The sequence below is a fragment of the Lissotriton vulgaris genome, chromosome 7, assembly GCF_964263255.1.
Source record: "Lissotriton vulgaris chromosome 7, aLisVul1.2, whole genome shotgun sequence".
In the NCBI taxonomy this organism is placed as follows: domain Eukaryota; kingdom Metazoa; phylum Chordata; class Amphibia; order Caudata; family Salamandridae; genus Lissotriton; species Lissotriton vulgaris.
Window position 1 is genome coordinate 1700927012 of NC_141695.1, and position 16236 is coordinate 1700943247.

The 16236-nt window shown below is 40.6% G+C and overlaps 1 protein-coding gene across 2 annotated transcripts in view; it reads left to right on the top strand.

Annotated features, from left to right (window-relative positions):
* Positions 1–16236, top strand: part of SLC17A9 (solute carrier family 17 member 9) — a 94022-nt gene that overhangs the window by 8480 nt on the left and 69306 nt on the right. For both annotated transcript variants that reach the window (XM_086932842.1, XM_086932843.1), the window contains exons 3-4: positions 12411–12608; positions 15440–15579. In XM_086932842.1, coding sequence (XP_086788968.1) covers positions 12411–12608; positions 15440–15579 — 338 coding nt within the window. The remainder of the gene's footprint in view (positions 1–12410; positions 12609–15439; positions 15580–16236) is intronic.

A 16236-nucleotide genomic window follows, 5' to 3' on the forward strand; every position in this document is an offset into this window, starting at 1 on the left:
CATCAATGTCACATTGTTTATTATACATAAATATTACACACTGCATACGAATATCATTATCTGCATCAATGTCACATTTCTTATTATGCATAAATATTACACACTGCATACGAAAAACATTCTCTGCATCAATGTCATCTCACTTTCATTTCTTTTTATGCATACATATTACACCCTGGATACAAATCGCGCACTCTTCACAAATCCCAGACTCTGCATAAACATTGCATTCTGCTTAAATGTCACACACTGAATGCAAACCACACCCTTTGCCTAAACAACACGTTGTGTATAAGTATCGCACATTGCACACAATGCAAATAGATTACATTCTGCATAAATATTGCACACTGCAAACATATCATGCCTACCACATACATATTGTGCTTTATATAAATATCGCCTTTTGCAATAATGTCCCACGCTGCCAGAAGATCACATCCTTGGCATTAAGGTCAAATTCTGCATAAATATTACAGTGTATATAAATCAGCCCTGTGCATAAATGTTATTCGTAATAAATCTCTCTGCATACAAATTGATCTCTTCATAAATATCACACTTGTCATAAATAGTCCTCTGGCTAGGAAGAAATATATTTTTGCAGGATATCTGTTATATGAATTGTAGGAACTGTACCATACAAAATGGAATAGTAACTAGAAGACAAGCTTTGTTGAGCTCTAAAGAATTCAAACCAAAACATACGCCATCACCTTCAGAAAATGGCATGTCCTGTATGAATATAACATTTCCTTATAAATATCCCATTCTGTTTAAACATCACTTCGCTAATATACCTGCGGCATTCCCTGCACAAATTCTAAAATTTCTGTAGAAATATAATTTTTCCTGACATAGAATATTGTACACCGCAGGAATATTGCATTACTTGAGTATATATTGGTTTACGGGCTACCTAGGTAAATATTAAATTTTCTGCATGTACATGATGCTGCTGAGACTCTAAACAAAATATCATTGCCTGCATAATTATCACCCTTGCTTTAATATTGCACTTATTATATAGATATGACACTCTCAGCAATAACGATGAAGGATTATAAACATTATTATTATTATTTTCCCCATCCAATGGAAATCAATTTAATATCATCAATATTCACAACATTTTTAATCCTCACTTCTTAAAAAAAATAAAGCAACCATGGTTGCTATGACTGTCTTACTTAAAGCAAATACAAATTCAAAGGATCCATAGTACGTATTCCAACCGCATTTAACAAGGGTTTCACATGCTTACTGCTCTCCATTGGACATATCTAAAAGGCATACGCAAGATCTTTAGGAACATTTAAGTGAGGAGTTACGAAAAGACTGAGTAGAAACTTTCATAAAGTTCTGAGAGCCTAGGTAGAAACCCAAACTAGAATAAAAGCCGGTGCGTAACCATTGAAGGAGTTGGCGCGCTCCCTATCGACCTGCACCTTGTTCTTCCTCCAGTCTACTAGAGTGTCCAAGTGACTCTCCCCACACTTTTCTCTTTATTGCCATTAAATGAGTGTCTAAGTGACTGCTCATGTTAATACCTTTTTTAAACGAATATTGACCCACCTTGTACAACTGATGGATTTAGACTTAAAGTCAATCTTTGAAATATAGCACAGAGATTGGGTTTCTCATTACTCACAAATTCAGATTCATTTAAGCATAATTTGCCACTTTGTTACAGGGATATTATTTTACTTATCTAATATGTCCAGGTGTTTCATGGCCAAAAATTCAGATTTTACATCTTGGGGACCATAACCTCACTTCCAAACGTAGAGCATCTATTCCAGTAGTAGTAAGAATATTAAATGCATTCTGAATGGATTTACCTTCAAGCCTTTTAAAGTTTTTAATATAGCAAGTTTGTAATGAGTAATACCGAGAGCCATTATATAACAATAAGGGTCACTTCAGCTAAATAGGCTTTTAACAAAAGCTTGCCTAAAATAAATATAGTTTATATACATATACTATAGTTAAATAACATTGACCTCACAGTGCACTCATTGCTCTTTTAGGCATGACTTTCCCGTGCACACTTAACGTTAAATTCTCACTTAAATTATATCTAAATATTTACATGACACGACTATTGAAATGTGATATATCCAGCATCCAGGGAAAGTCCTTGTCTTATTATCCAGGTATAGCACCTGTGTTTTATTAATGTTGATAATGAACTTATTTTCTATGTGCTGTAGTCTGACTACCTAGCTGTAGCACTATGTGTGTACAGTCTAAAAGTAATACATCTATCCACATCTAATATAGAATTCGTTTCTCACCATTCACTTTGGTGGATAATATCTATTTTTTCCATAGTTCCTAGGAGATCACTAGGAACAGAGGAAAAAAAGCGAAAGTGATAACTTATACCCCTGCATAAATAGGGTTATCCCTTTATAGATAAGGCATCTCTTGCCTTAGAGAAATCACTGTCTTGCCATAATCTTTGCCACTTATGCTTATTCGTGTGAGTAGACCTGAATTTAATTTCTGGTTTGTAAATTCTTCATGTCAGACATGTTTTTGGTGTTTAGCCTGTTATTAGGATGGTCCAAATCATGTGATGCTTCCAAAGCGTTCAGTAAGGTACGGCCTTGTCCATCCCATTGTCATGTATACCACTTGTTGTACTGTAATCCACCATGTTCAAACAGAGTGCCCACCAGCAGGTTCTCAAGCTCAGCCTGTATCCTATTTCATCTTCATTGTTTCACTGGTGACCGGCCTCCTAAATAAGATATTGATTTTCTACATTTTGTTGTGGTTACCCCCAAACATGCCAATATTTATGGTCCACTGACATCTCCTTGTCTTTGTTATATGATGGGGAAGACCACTTTTGGACATATAGCAAGTAACTGGTGTTGGCAGGTGGGAGCCAGTCCGATAGACCACATTTTTAGGTTTTTTGGGCTTTGGGCTAAGAGTTGAGAGCCATGGCTTTATTTAATTTAATTTAACTGGTGTTTGGATTGGTACAAATTACCAACTGCATATCAAGTCTTTAAGGTTTGTTGCCTTCATACACCATATTTTTATAAGACTAAGGAGTTAGGTCCTGGTGGGTACGGGGTAGGCCGGACCCTATTAAACCCTAGAACACAAAAAAGTGCCTACACCCGACATTCTTAACCAAAATTATTTATATGGTTGGGACAAGCGCAGTGTATGAGTTTGACCTGGTATTTTTATTTATACCTTTTTTACTTTATCAATTTTTTCTATACCTTTTTCAAAATTTCACCAAAAAGGAAAATGCATTCATAATATTTACATTACAGTACATGACTATTTAAACCCACACATTTACAAATTTCATACATTCCACAAACAAAACTTTTTAAAAATACACATGAAAAATGTATAATTTCATTAAATCTAATCAATCACAATCAAAGTAAAAAGACAAAGTCAAAACAAAGGAGCAAAGCCAAAAGATGGAAATAACTTATAAATCAGCCTTGACTGATTCAAAAACTCTTAATGATATTGCTTGCTCCTTCTGGTGTGCCGACGCGTTTCTAGTCCAGGGAAACCAGTTCCCGGACTGTCATCAGGGCTTTGTCCGTTTTCTGTATAGAATGCCGAAAGACATTTAAGATTTATTACTAAATTGCTACCTACTCCTATATCATGTTTTGCACAATTCATTTTCTGAAGGAAGTACCTGTCTTTAGTTGGTCATTTCCCTTGTAAGTCAACCAAATGAAAAAAGGGTTCAAGTCAGCCTATTTTATTCAAGGAGAGACCGTTTCGAACAACGTGGCGTTATCTCATTATCTGCGATGAGAGTGAAGTTGTTTTTAGGGGTGGGATCAGGTTTTATTGAGAAATTCAAAAGGGGGATATCCTGTTATGTTCATACCTTTTAAACAGAGCTCAAGGTGATGGACGTCGCCGCCAGGCAGTGTTGTATTGTAATTTCACTCGAAGATTCTAACAAAAAGAGAGTGTGGGTGTATATTAAAGGTGCATGCTTCCAACCATGTTTGGGGCATTGTCTTGAATCAATATACTGTCTATCATACCTTTTTACTTGTGCATGAAGTCGATATTCAAAATGCAGAACAAAGAGATGCTGGCCCTCACACTGATTTTTTTCTCTCAAAGTTTTGAGAACACAAACAAAGGTAAATCTTCTGTTTGACTGGGTTACTTTATTTCAACCCTTTTGAAATTTTCAATTATTTTTATATATTTTTCATGGGTGAGAAAAACACTGTACAAAAACATTTACACATATTTACAACTATTATACAACTAACATATATACAAATAAATGAACATTTATACACAAACTTCTTTTACACAGAAAATATAGCGATTATACATCCACAAATAGTTATTCTTTGCACAATTTCAAACCACTATAGTACCCACAAGGTCAGAAAGGAGGCAACAAGAATTAAAATTATCTTTTTTTAGAAATTAAGAATGATGAATAATCGATTCAAGGGCTAGTAATTTTTGATGCCTGTTTGCCGTTTGCCGACGCGTTTCGAATCTGGGAAAGATCGCAGATTCTCCTCAGGGCTCTTTCAATGTAGTAATCTAAATGAATAGAAATATAAAGGAAGTTTGTTTCAATAACTAGAAACTGATGCTTTTAATGTCCCCTATATATGCTGACGGTCACTAGACTAGTTACCTTCATAAAAAGGGGCGGCGCGGTCCAAATATTCAAGTGAGGCTGTGAGCCACGGTCTTTAGTTATAACAGTGAACCTGTTGTGAAAAATTGGCATGGTTACTGGACCACCATAGGCAGCACAGTCTGACTGGCTCTACAACTCTAAGGCTCAAATTTCCTACCTTAGTCCGTAGAAACGGTAAGGCTGTGGATAATTTCACACTGTAGTTGGTATGCTCATGGAGCAGTGCTGATGATATCTGCAATGCACAAACATAGGTTGTGCTCAGTGTTAATTGTTTCTCTGTTTTCAACAAACACACTATGGCTTTTATCAGGGGAGAAGAGGGAAAACACCTGTGGTTTTTTCAAATTGGAGCGGGGATCGCCGGTCACATTGCCGTTACTCTTTATCTAACGCTGCCGAAAGCTTTATTCACAGGCGGGGAACAGAATTTGGGCTCCTCCGCAGCGTGCGCATAAGCGTGCTTCAGTCGCGCTAAATTCAAAGATAAAGAATTGTTTGGTTTGGGGTGAAAACGCGATGGTGTCTCTACCATTTAGTGAGACCTCGCTACCACTCACCTAACTCTTGCGTGGTAAGACCAGGAAATGCGAACTCATTGGTGGCCAAACCACCATGTGGGGCTCCTACATCACAGTGAACGCCCCGCTCGGCATTGTGGTTGTTGTAGTCAATAGGGAATTATATGCGTTGAGGTTTTAAAGACGAGAAATTTCAGAAAGTGAATTCAACCCCGTTTGGGTGCTGTTGAATTTTAGTATCAGATAGGCCTCTTTTCTCAATAGAATTTGCTCAGTATTGGTGCCTGATTTGGATTGATTTGTACTGAATAACACAGTCCATTGGAACTCATTTTCTCCATGTTTATTGTCGATGAAATGTTGGACCAAGGGCGCGGTTAGAACTTTGTTTTTGATGCGTGACCTATGTTGTGTCATGTGTGTATTAACCTGTTGATTAGTCTTGCCTATGTAGATTTTAGAACAAGGGCAAATGATGGCATAAATGACATTTTTCGTTCTGCAATTGGTAAAGCCTGCATGAGTCCACGTCGTGTTAGTATGTTGTTAAATCACTTTTAGGTTTAATTGTCCTAATATCTGCAAATATTGGGCGGGGAAATTGTATTTCTAGTTCTTCTAGCAAGTGCCAGTTGCTAGAAGAACTAGAAATACCATTTCCCAGCCCAATATTTGCATTTAAGAAAAACCAAAATATCGGCCAGCAGATAGTCCGTGCAGATATTAGGACAATTAAACCTAAAAGTGATTTATTGTCCCAATGGGGCCTCAAACCGATCGAGGGACACCACAGATGTGGTAATTGTATCGCGTGTGACACGACAATTTAGGGTAAAACCTTCCAACATACTAACACGACGTGGACTAAGTATGAGCGCAAAATCCGTTCCGCTCGCGGATTTTGCGAATTTTCGGTAAATTCGCGATCCGCGAACTCCCGCGAATTCGCAAATCCGCGAGCGGCGGATTCCGGGGGCAAAAATTGAAGCCTGGCTGGCCTGTCAACTTGTAACTATTTTAGGATGGCGCCGGCAAGCTGCCAGCGCCATCCTAAAATACTTACTAAATTAGCTTCAACAGGAAGCTCTAATAGATAAAATAAAGCGCCATCCTAAAATAGTTACAACATGCCCTAATCGTGAGCGTCGTCGAGGCAGGTGTGCCTTCTTCACAAATCTACTGTGGAAAATCAGCTGTGATGCTGGATAGAGGCCTTTGCATCCTTGACTTTCACGAGCGCAATACCCGTGCTGTTCTTGTGACCAGGGGTTTCTTTCTCTTCATCTGCTGAACTGATCTTTCTCAGACCTTTTATACACAGAAGAAGCATGTTGAACTCGCATGGTAGCCCTGCCCGTTTGGCCCAGCCCACACACTCGCGGTTTGCACCGTCTTCCCGCCATTCACCCACTATGATGGACAGCTCACTCAAGGGACCCCTGCGCCCGTCGGGGCGATTGCATAGTAACACACACATGGTCGCTCGAACTAGTTGATGCTCAAATTCAGTGACTCATTCAACTGCCCGTTTGGCCCCGCTCACACACTCGCGGTTTGCACCGTCTTCCCGCCATTCACCCACTATGATGGACAGCTCACTCAAGGGACCCCTGCGCCCGTCGGGGCGATTGCATAGTAACACACACATGGTCGCTCGAACTAGTTGATGCTCAAATTCAGTGACTCATTCATTAGCCCAAAAACAATCGTGAGCGTCGTGGTAGCCCTGCCCGTTTGGCCCCGCTCACACACTCGCGGTTTGCACCGTCTTCCCGCCATTCACCCACTATGATGGACAGCTCACTCAAGGGACCCCTGCGCCCGTCAGGGCGATTGCATAGTAACACACACATGGTCGCTCGAACTAGTTGATGCTCAAATTCAGTGACTCATTCATTAGCCCCAAAACAATCGTGAGCGTCGTCGAGGCTGGACAGGTGTGCCTTCTTCCCAACTCTACCGTGGAAAATCAGCTGTGATGCTGGATAGAGGCCTCACAAGAGGCATGTGCACTCGCATGGAAGCCCCGCCCCCGCTCCAAATCCGCAAAATCCGCTGATTTTGCGGATCCACGATCCGCAAAATCCGCAGATCGTGGATCCGCAAAATCCGCCCATGCTTAACGTGGACTCATGCAGGCTTTGCCAATTGCAGAACGAAAAATGTCATTTATGCCATCATTTGCCCTTGTTCTAAAATCTACATAGGCAAGACTAATCAACAGGTTAATACACGCATGACACAATATAGGTCACGCATCAAAAACAAAGTTCTAACCGCGCCCTTGGTCCAACATTTCATCGACAATAAACATGGAGAAAATGAGTTCCAATGGACTGTGTTATTCAGTACAAATCAATCCAAATCAGGCACCAATACTGAGCAAATTCTATTGAGAAAAGAGGCCTATCTGATACTAAAATTCAACAGCACCCAAACGGGGTTGAATTCACTTTCTGAAATTTCGCGTCTTTAAAACCTCAACGCATATAATTCCCTATTGACTACAACAACCACAATGCCGAGCGGAGCGTTCACTGTGATGTAGGAGCCCCACATGGTGGTTTGGCCACCAATGAGTTCGCATTTCCTGGTCTTACCACGCAAGAGTTAGGTGAGTGGTAGCGAGGTCTCACTAAATGGTAGAGACACCATCGCGTTTTCACCCCAAACCAAACAATTCTTTATCTTTGAATTTAGCGCGACTGAAGCACGCTTATGCGCACGCTGCGGAGGAGCCCAAATTCTGTTCCCCGCCTGTGAATAAAGCTTTCGGCAGCGTTAGATAAAGAGTAACGGCAATTTGACCGTCGATCCCCGCTCCAATTTGAAAAAACCACAGGTATGTTTTCCCTCTTCTCCCCTGATAAAAGCCATAGTGTGTTTGTTGAAAACAGAGAAACAATTAACACTGAGCACAACCTATGTTTGTGCATTGCAGATATCATCAGTACTGCTCCATGAGCATACCAACTACAGTGTAAAATTATCCACAGCCTTACCGTTTCTACGGACTAAGGTAGGAAATTTGAGCCTTAGAGTTGTAGAGCCAGTCAGACTGTGCTGCCTATGGTGGTCCAGTAACCATGCCAATTTTTCACAACAGGTTCACTGTTATAACTAAAGACCGTGGCTCACAGCCTCACTTGAATATTTGGACCGCGCCGCCCATTTTATGAAGGTAACTAGTCTAGTGACCGTCAGCATATATAGGGGACATTAAAAGCATCAGTTTCTAGTTATTGAAACGAACTTCCTTTATATTTCTATTCATTTAGATTACTACATTGAAAGAGCCCTGAGGAGAATCTGCGATCTTTCCCAGATTCGAAACGCGTCGGCAAACGGAAAACAGGCATCAAAAATTACTAGTCCTTGAATCGATTATTCATCATTCTTAATTTCTAAAAAAAGATACATTTAATTCTTGTTGCCTCCTTTTTGACCTTGTGGGTAGTATAGTGGTTTGAAATTGCGCAAAGAATAATTATTTGTGGATGTATAATCGCTATATTTTCTGTGTAAAAGAAGTTTGTGTATAAATGTTCATTTATTTGTATATATGTTAGTTGTATAATAGTTGTAAATATGTGTAAATGTTTTTGTAAGTGTTTTTCTCACCCATGAAAAATATATAAAAATAATTGAAAATTTCAAAAGGGTTGAAATAAAGTAGCCCAGTCAAACAGAAGATTTACCTTTGTTTGTGTTCTCAAAACTTTGAGAGAAAAAATCAGTGTGAGGGCCAGCATCTCTTTGTTCTGCATATATATTAGGTCCAGCTGCCCCCTTGTCCCAGGACCAGACTCCGTTTTTTCACAAAAGATATTCAAAATGCAGCATGCAAATGTTCTTTTATTTCATTGCCGCGTGTGCCCAGTACAATCTGAAGCGGAAAACACTTCTATAAGAATATCGCACCATAAACACGATAATTGAAGCAAGTTTAAAGTGTGTACCACAACATACCTTCTTGTATGCTGGCACCTCCCTCACCTTGAATGGCCGCTTTTCTTTTACTATATTAACTCGACCCTAAAAATGATTGAAAGGGGGGAATTATATTCTGGCATGCTTATTGTTCATTTTGGGGTGCTAAAAGCTGTCAAAGGCATGGCTTACCTGCTGCTACCACTCGTATTCTCAGACATCAATCCTCATACACTTCTGCTACAGCAGCCATTTTGGAATACCTAGTTCATATCATGTGATCTCTTGCTCAGAGTTATGGTCCATGTAGTTTAATACAAACATCAGGGAACACCGCGATAAATCCTACGGAGATTATCCAAGCATTCTGCATAGTCAGTTTTGATGTTTCTTAGCTATGGTTTTTACCTAATTACGCCCGCACCTCCTAATCTTTTAATTATTAAAAAAACTCCAAAAGGATGAATCCTGGGTCATGTACTTTACAATTCATTGCGCAGTCATTATGGGTAAACACCCCTAGAGATTTGTTCCATAGGTTCATGCACCGGCCATAGACAATCAATGCAAGTGAAAAACGCAAATTGTGGCCAAAAACTTTATTAAATCTTTAAATTCTTGATAATTCTGTCAAGCTATTAAATCCCGTCAGTGTACAGTTAAACTTTAGGATTAGATATGCCTCTTTTTGCAATAATGCTCGGTCAACGTCCACCGGTCTCTTTTCTTCAGATATTGAAAAAAGGACAGACCATTTAAAATCGTTTTCGCTATGGTTTTTCTCCACATAGTGCTCAACCATAGGGGCAGTCATGACTTTTTTCTTAATTCGCGATCGGTGTTGGCTTAGATTAACCTGTTGGTTTGTTTTACCGATATAGATTTTTCTACACCATTATGACATTATCGTGCTCTAATTGCTTTTCCGGTTTTGCTATTGTGGGAGGTAGAGTGTATGGGCATTAGATGTTCATAGAAATAAGTGTTACTGGTGATATTGTTGAGCCATGAACGTGGTTTAATGATTTGAGTAGAAGTTAATTAGTTTTATGGCTTTGAATAGTGAGCGGTGATAGCAATTGCTGGCCATGTGTTTATTATGGACAGGTTAGGTGGGGGTACCTCCAGGTTCGCAGCGTCTTGTTTCCTTGTGGGGTGGCTAGTTGTGAGACCACCGAGCTATAAGCTGTGGAGGACTAGCTGATGGTGAGATGGAGAGGGTCCAGTAGAGCTAGGTTACTGATTGAGGACAACGTCCCAGTTGATGAGGTGTGGTAGGTCCAAGAGGTTGAAACAGAACTGGTAGGTCCAAGAAAGGATTAGATGACCAGTAGGTCTGGAAGCTTTGATGCTGTAAGTGAAAAGAGATATTCTGTGAAGCAAGAATAACATGATGTTGGGAACATGATCTCACCACATCCTGGTCAGTCTCTTTATGGGACAAGATCTGGATTAAGATCCGCAAATCCTCGAGAGCGGCGACTTTGACACAGACCTTGTTCTTCATTTATAATAGGCTTCTTTTTACCCCTTTTGAACTCCACAAGCGCTTTCCAGACACTTTCCACATATGCTGGTCTTGCTCTTCCGCACAAGCGACTCTGTTTCATATGCTATTCCTCTGTAAATCTGTCCATGACTTTTGGTTGCAGGTATGGGCTCAAATCAGTGTAATTTTTCACACTTGTATTCCTTTTTCTTACACTAACATTTTTCTAGGAAGTCTTTCCCCTTGTTGGGATGATGTTGAATTGAACCTTCAGATTATTGATTTATTGTTAGCTGTTGCATTTCAACAGATTACAGCCAATTGGAAGAACTTTTCTAATATCTCCTTCAAAGCGTGGTGGTATAACGTCTGCCACAACCATAGACTAGATACTGCTTTTGTTTTCCCAGCTCACATGGCCGCAAAACGCGTGGACTTATGGCTTCCTGTCATGCTTTATCTCGATGTTTGTGCTAAACGCTTGTTTTACCCGTTGCCCTCGCAACAAGAAGTCTCCAAACCCCCTTAAAATGCTCCTTACATTCCTTCTTTTATTTGATTTACCATTTTATGCTCCTTTATTGTACATTCATATTCGTATAAACAATGCTTTCTCCTTTTTTTTTTTAGCTTTATTGCCCAGAATTTTTCTTCTTCTTATTGTTTATAACTATGTTGTTCTCATTACCTACCAATGTTTGCAGCATTTTATACTCTTTTTATATTTTGTATTGACACCTTGTTTTCCTTTTTATATCAAATAACATTTTTCTTGAACTTAAAAAAGAAAAACATGATGTTATATTTAAGAGGAGTAAAGTGTAAGAAGGGAATGTGGGTAGAGAGGCTCTAGAGGCAGGTTCTTTAGGCGAGGTGATGGGTTTAGGTATTTCCATGCAGTTTGCCTGTAGGGGTATTTTTTCAATGCAGGTGTAGCAACATTTGTGAATTGTCACATTAAGCAGTCCATATAACTCTCGTCCCCTGAGATCAGATGTGCAGTTTTGCTCTATTTTTGATATATGGATCGCATGCTGCATTTAGGGCTGACAGGAAGTGTTCTGCTTTGCAAAGCGGTGTTTCCCATAACAGGTCTGCAGTGCCCATATTCTTGGGTCTTTCTCAGAGGTTCAGGGTACTATTTTAACACGCCTTCAGACACGCTTGTGTAGTGCGATTGTATAACACTGCACAGATCCTTTGTAATTAGGATCATGAGTGGGCACTTTTGCATACCAGAGTCTGTCCATGTCTGACAGCCACCTTCCCTATCATGCTGCAATGCTTGGACGTGTCACCCCCAAGCTGTCTTTAAGTGTCTTCTCTCTTCCCTACCACCAGCAAGAGATCCAGCCCCTCCTCTTGCCATGGTGCAGTAGGACAGGTAGAAACCAACCAGGCCCATAATGCAACCCAGCGGGAGATCTACCAATACTGTGGAAGACCAACCTGGTCTTAGTCATTGCACCCAACCTTATTGGGAGTTTGAGAATTTCACAACAGGAGTAGAAGGACAGTCAAGGGGTCCTTAGCCTGCTACGTGTATCCAGTATGTTCTTAGGCTATAATACAAAAAATGCCTATTTAAGCACTTCAATTATTCACAACTCAAGGAATTGAGGCAGGAGAAGGGTGGGGCAATTCGTCACAGATAAAGCAGTGCACCAAACTGAATGTCAACATGTTTCAAACAAATGCCTTGTTGTTCACACCTTCTTCAGGGTCTCAGTGCTGATTCAGGAAGGCCTCTAAAAAACTTGTAACATTGTCTCCCACCTTTCTCTCTCCTCTACCTCAGGCAGGAGTACCGTGTATGGACGCTGATGTTACTTCTAGGCACATGTCTTCTGTACTGTGCCCGGGTCACCATGCCCATTTGCTCTGTGTCGATGAGCACTCACTTCAACTGGGACAAGAAGCAAACTGGCATGGTCCTCGGCAGTTTTTTCTGGGGATACTGCCTGACCCAGATAATTGGGGGACACCTCAGTGACAAGTAAGTGTACGGATGGATCGGTAACTGAAGAAACCTTGATAGCATAGCAGCACCAACAGAATCGATAATATGGATTCAAGGATCAAAAAGGCTTGGGGCAGGGAACAGCCTAATTAGTACATACATGTCTGCAGGCTGGACATGAGGAATGCGAAGAAACAGAACTACCATGCCTTTGTTTGTGAATAAGTGTAGTCTACAACAAAACTATTACTATGTAAATCCTGGTTTGATGGCTGACTGCAGTATAGTTAATTGTCCCTATCTCCTGGAAGGCTGTAGTCTGTGACGTGTCAGGCTTTTCCCCAACCCTCCAGCCTTTCTGAGAAATTGACCTGGTCAGCCATTCTCAGACTTTGTAAATAGGCCAGTTTGACGTTGTGTATGTCATCATAATTATAACGGGTAAGTGGTAGGATTTGTAGTCAAACTAAGACAGGAGGAGTAGTACATCAGAACTGGGTGTGGTTATGACCGTCCCAACATGCCCTGTTTTAGTGGTGGGATTAGGAGAAACAATGTATTTATTTATAATTCTGGCTAGATTTAGATTCTAAGCAGATGTGATCTTGGGCAGCACCTATGCACCCATCAGCCACACAGTCTTTGCTAAACTTTGTCGTTATAATGCACAACCACTTTTACCAGCTTTTAAAGGGGTGGGGTGTTCGCGGTGTGATACCCCACAGATAAATGTATTCTTGGCTTGATAGTTTTTGTCTGGGGGCCGTGATTTGGGTCTCCTGTGTCTGTTGGTTTTTCTCATCCTCGTTTCACTAAGAGACAGTTTTAACTTGTTCATTTTTTGGACCAGGAACTTAAAAATATTATGGAGCTGAATAGGATGTAGGTCAGATTTTCCTCCGACTGACATCTCTGCTGTTTTGAGACCGACCAACCTTGGGTCGGCGGTCCGAAACCATATTTACGATGCGACCGTACTTGGTGCGGTCGCAGACTCCCATTTCTCTATGGGAGCTTGTGCAGTGGTTGGAAACCGGCCACATCACAAGCTCCCGTTGAGAAATGGGAGTCACGGTAAATCCCTGCACTGTGTGGCAGGCACCCCCAATCCGAGGCCGTGAAGAGAGGGGGGCCCTGCAAGAGGCCCCCAAAGTCACTTTCTGAGAGGCTGTCCATGTCGGAAAGCCCAACTTGGAAAGCCTGTTGGAAACCGACATCATAATCCTGACGGCGGAAACGCCGTCCATAAAGGCTTATGTTCGGTTTACGACTGGCTCCTTGAGCCTGCCGGAAGCCAGTCAGAATGAACTGCTGCCTTGAATTACAGCCGCCGTAATCGTAATATGGTGGTTGGAATTCAAACCAAGGATGTCAGTCGGAAAGCCTCCAACCATCCTAATTAGGGCCATATTGACTAATTTACAAAGCTGTTACTCTGCAACCCAGGAGCATTCCTATGAACGGGTGCAGATTTACTACTTTTTGGAATTCACAAACATTGGCCGTAGTAGGCTTAGACTGCTGAAACAGTCTCATGTTTCTGGGCATTTTACTGGCAATGGCTTGTGACATTTTGGTATTTTAGTATTTCCAAAATGCAGATTTTACAATAAGTACATTTTCTCATTTGCAAAAGTCGCTTTGCAGTTGTATTGTTTTTCTCCATGTGGAAGATATTTTTCTGCGCAGAGAAACCCCTTGGCAGGCACCCACATTACTCTGGCATGCTGTGCTTCCCTTTACACCCTTGGATTTACTCCAGGACTTTGCTGCTGTACATCTCTGACAATATCCAAGGTGGAAAAGAGCCAGATAAGAATTTGAGAATGCCCATGAATTGGTAGGCATTCACAAACTCCCAGGCCAGATCTTGGTTGATCCTTCCACGCCCCATTTCTTTCATGGGTTTTCTACTGCATAATGGTACAGGGTTGTTCTGCACAGTTTTGTAATTATCAATACTAGCAATCCTTTAGTGGATACTTGACACACATACATTTTGGCCTTTAGTTTGGTTTTGAGCATTAAGCCCACAATGTCAATATAATGTTTTTTAATGAGTTCAGAATGTGAAATTGACAGCAGTTTAAAAGAACGCAACAACCCTTCTGGTATTTTTATGATTAATATTGTAGAGCTGGACTGTGAGCTGAAAACCGGCTTGGAAAATGTGTACATCATAACCACCTAGTTCACTGACCAGGCACAAGATAGCAGGTCTGACCCCTTCCAGTAAAGTTTGGGTTATCCCACCAACAAAATCTGAAACAAATTGGGGGATTAACAACTCATTTGACAGCACAATTTATTGGATAAGAAATGTCTGATTACAAAAACAGTCAAAAAGCTGCACCATCAGTTTCTGACCTCAATTGAGTGCTTGGTTATTCCTCCACCCACAGCGTTTTTTAATTGGTACATTTGATATTCCCACCCCCGAATCTCACTGACTACACTACGCGCCGTTGACTGTTGAATTGCTTGTACTGTAATTGAACTTCATGCGGGCAAATGCTTCTGGTTGGTTGATGCAATTGTGGTTCAGTCAGTGGGTTCATGCACACCCAAGTCTGCTGGTGATTTAATGGAAGTGTGGGTCTGCTGATGTGTTGATGCTTATCAGTGTCTGATGGTGAGGTCAGAAGTGTTGGCCAAGTGATGAGTTAACAGATAATTGGGGGTGATTGTGAGTTAACATCTGGCCAGCTCTGCTGCTGAGTTAATGCATGTGAGTTGACACATCTGGGCATGCAGGTGAGTCAGTGGATGCCCTGAACTGATAGTGAGTTCATGGATGCCTGTGACCGCTGGTGCACTTTACTTGACCGTAGCTCGACACCCTGGTTGACTTTTTCTCCTTCTTGCAGGATTGGAGGTGAGAAGGTGCTGCTCATGTCCGCCTTGTCATGGGGACTCATCACGGTTGCCACCCCATTAGTGGCGCACATGTCATCTGTGCCCCTTTTCCTCGTGATTCTCTTCCGCTTCCTCATGGGGCTCCTACAAGGTGAGAAAAGCAGGGAAATGCGGTCACAAATATCGCGATGCGCCAGTATCGTTGACGAGAATAATGTGTAATATCATTGTACATAATATTGATGTTTTTAATATCGTTTTTACTAATGTAGTGGGTACATTTTTTAAAATGTATTTTAATGTGTTTTAGTTGATATATTCTTTTTGTGTTAGTATTGTTGATATAAATGTTATTAATTATTTTTAGAATATAGCTTTTAATTTTAAGTTATCTAGAATTTAAAAATAATTTGTAATAGTAATTTATAGTGTTGTAGGAGGTTGTTGGGTTTGTAGGGGGCACAGGTTGTAAGGTAATAATTAAGAATACTTTAATACATTTTATTTAATGATATTGTTTATATTATGTTCTTTATGTAATTGTATTGTAATTGCATGTATATAGCGCTTACTACCCCTGACGAGGCGTCCAAGCACTTTTTCGGCGAGTAGCACGCTATGTAATGCGGATTTATTTTAGGTATATGTTATTGGTGGGCTGTTAGGTTTATAGGGTGGAAAACTAAGCAATTAACAATAAAAAAAAAGTAATTATGTAATAAATATTTAATGTAATTTAACTCATACCTATTTATTTTACTAATATTTTAGATGTGGACTGCTGGGTTTGTAGGGGTGTAGGGTGGGA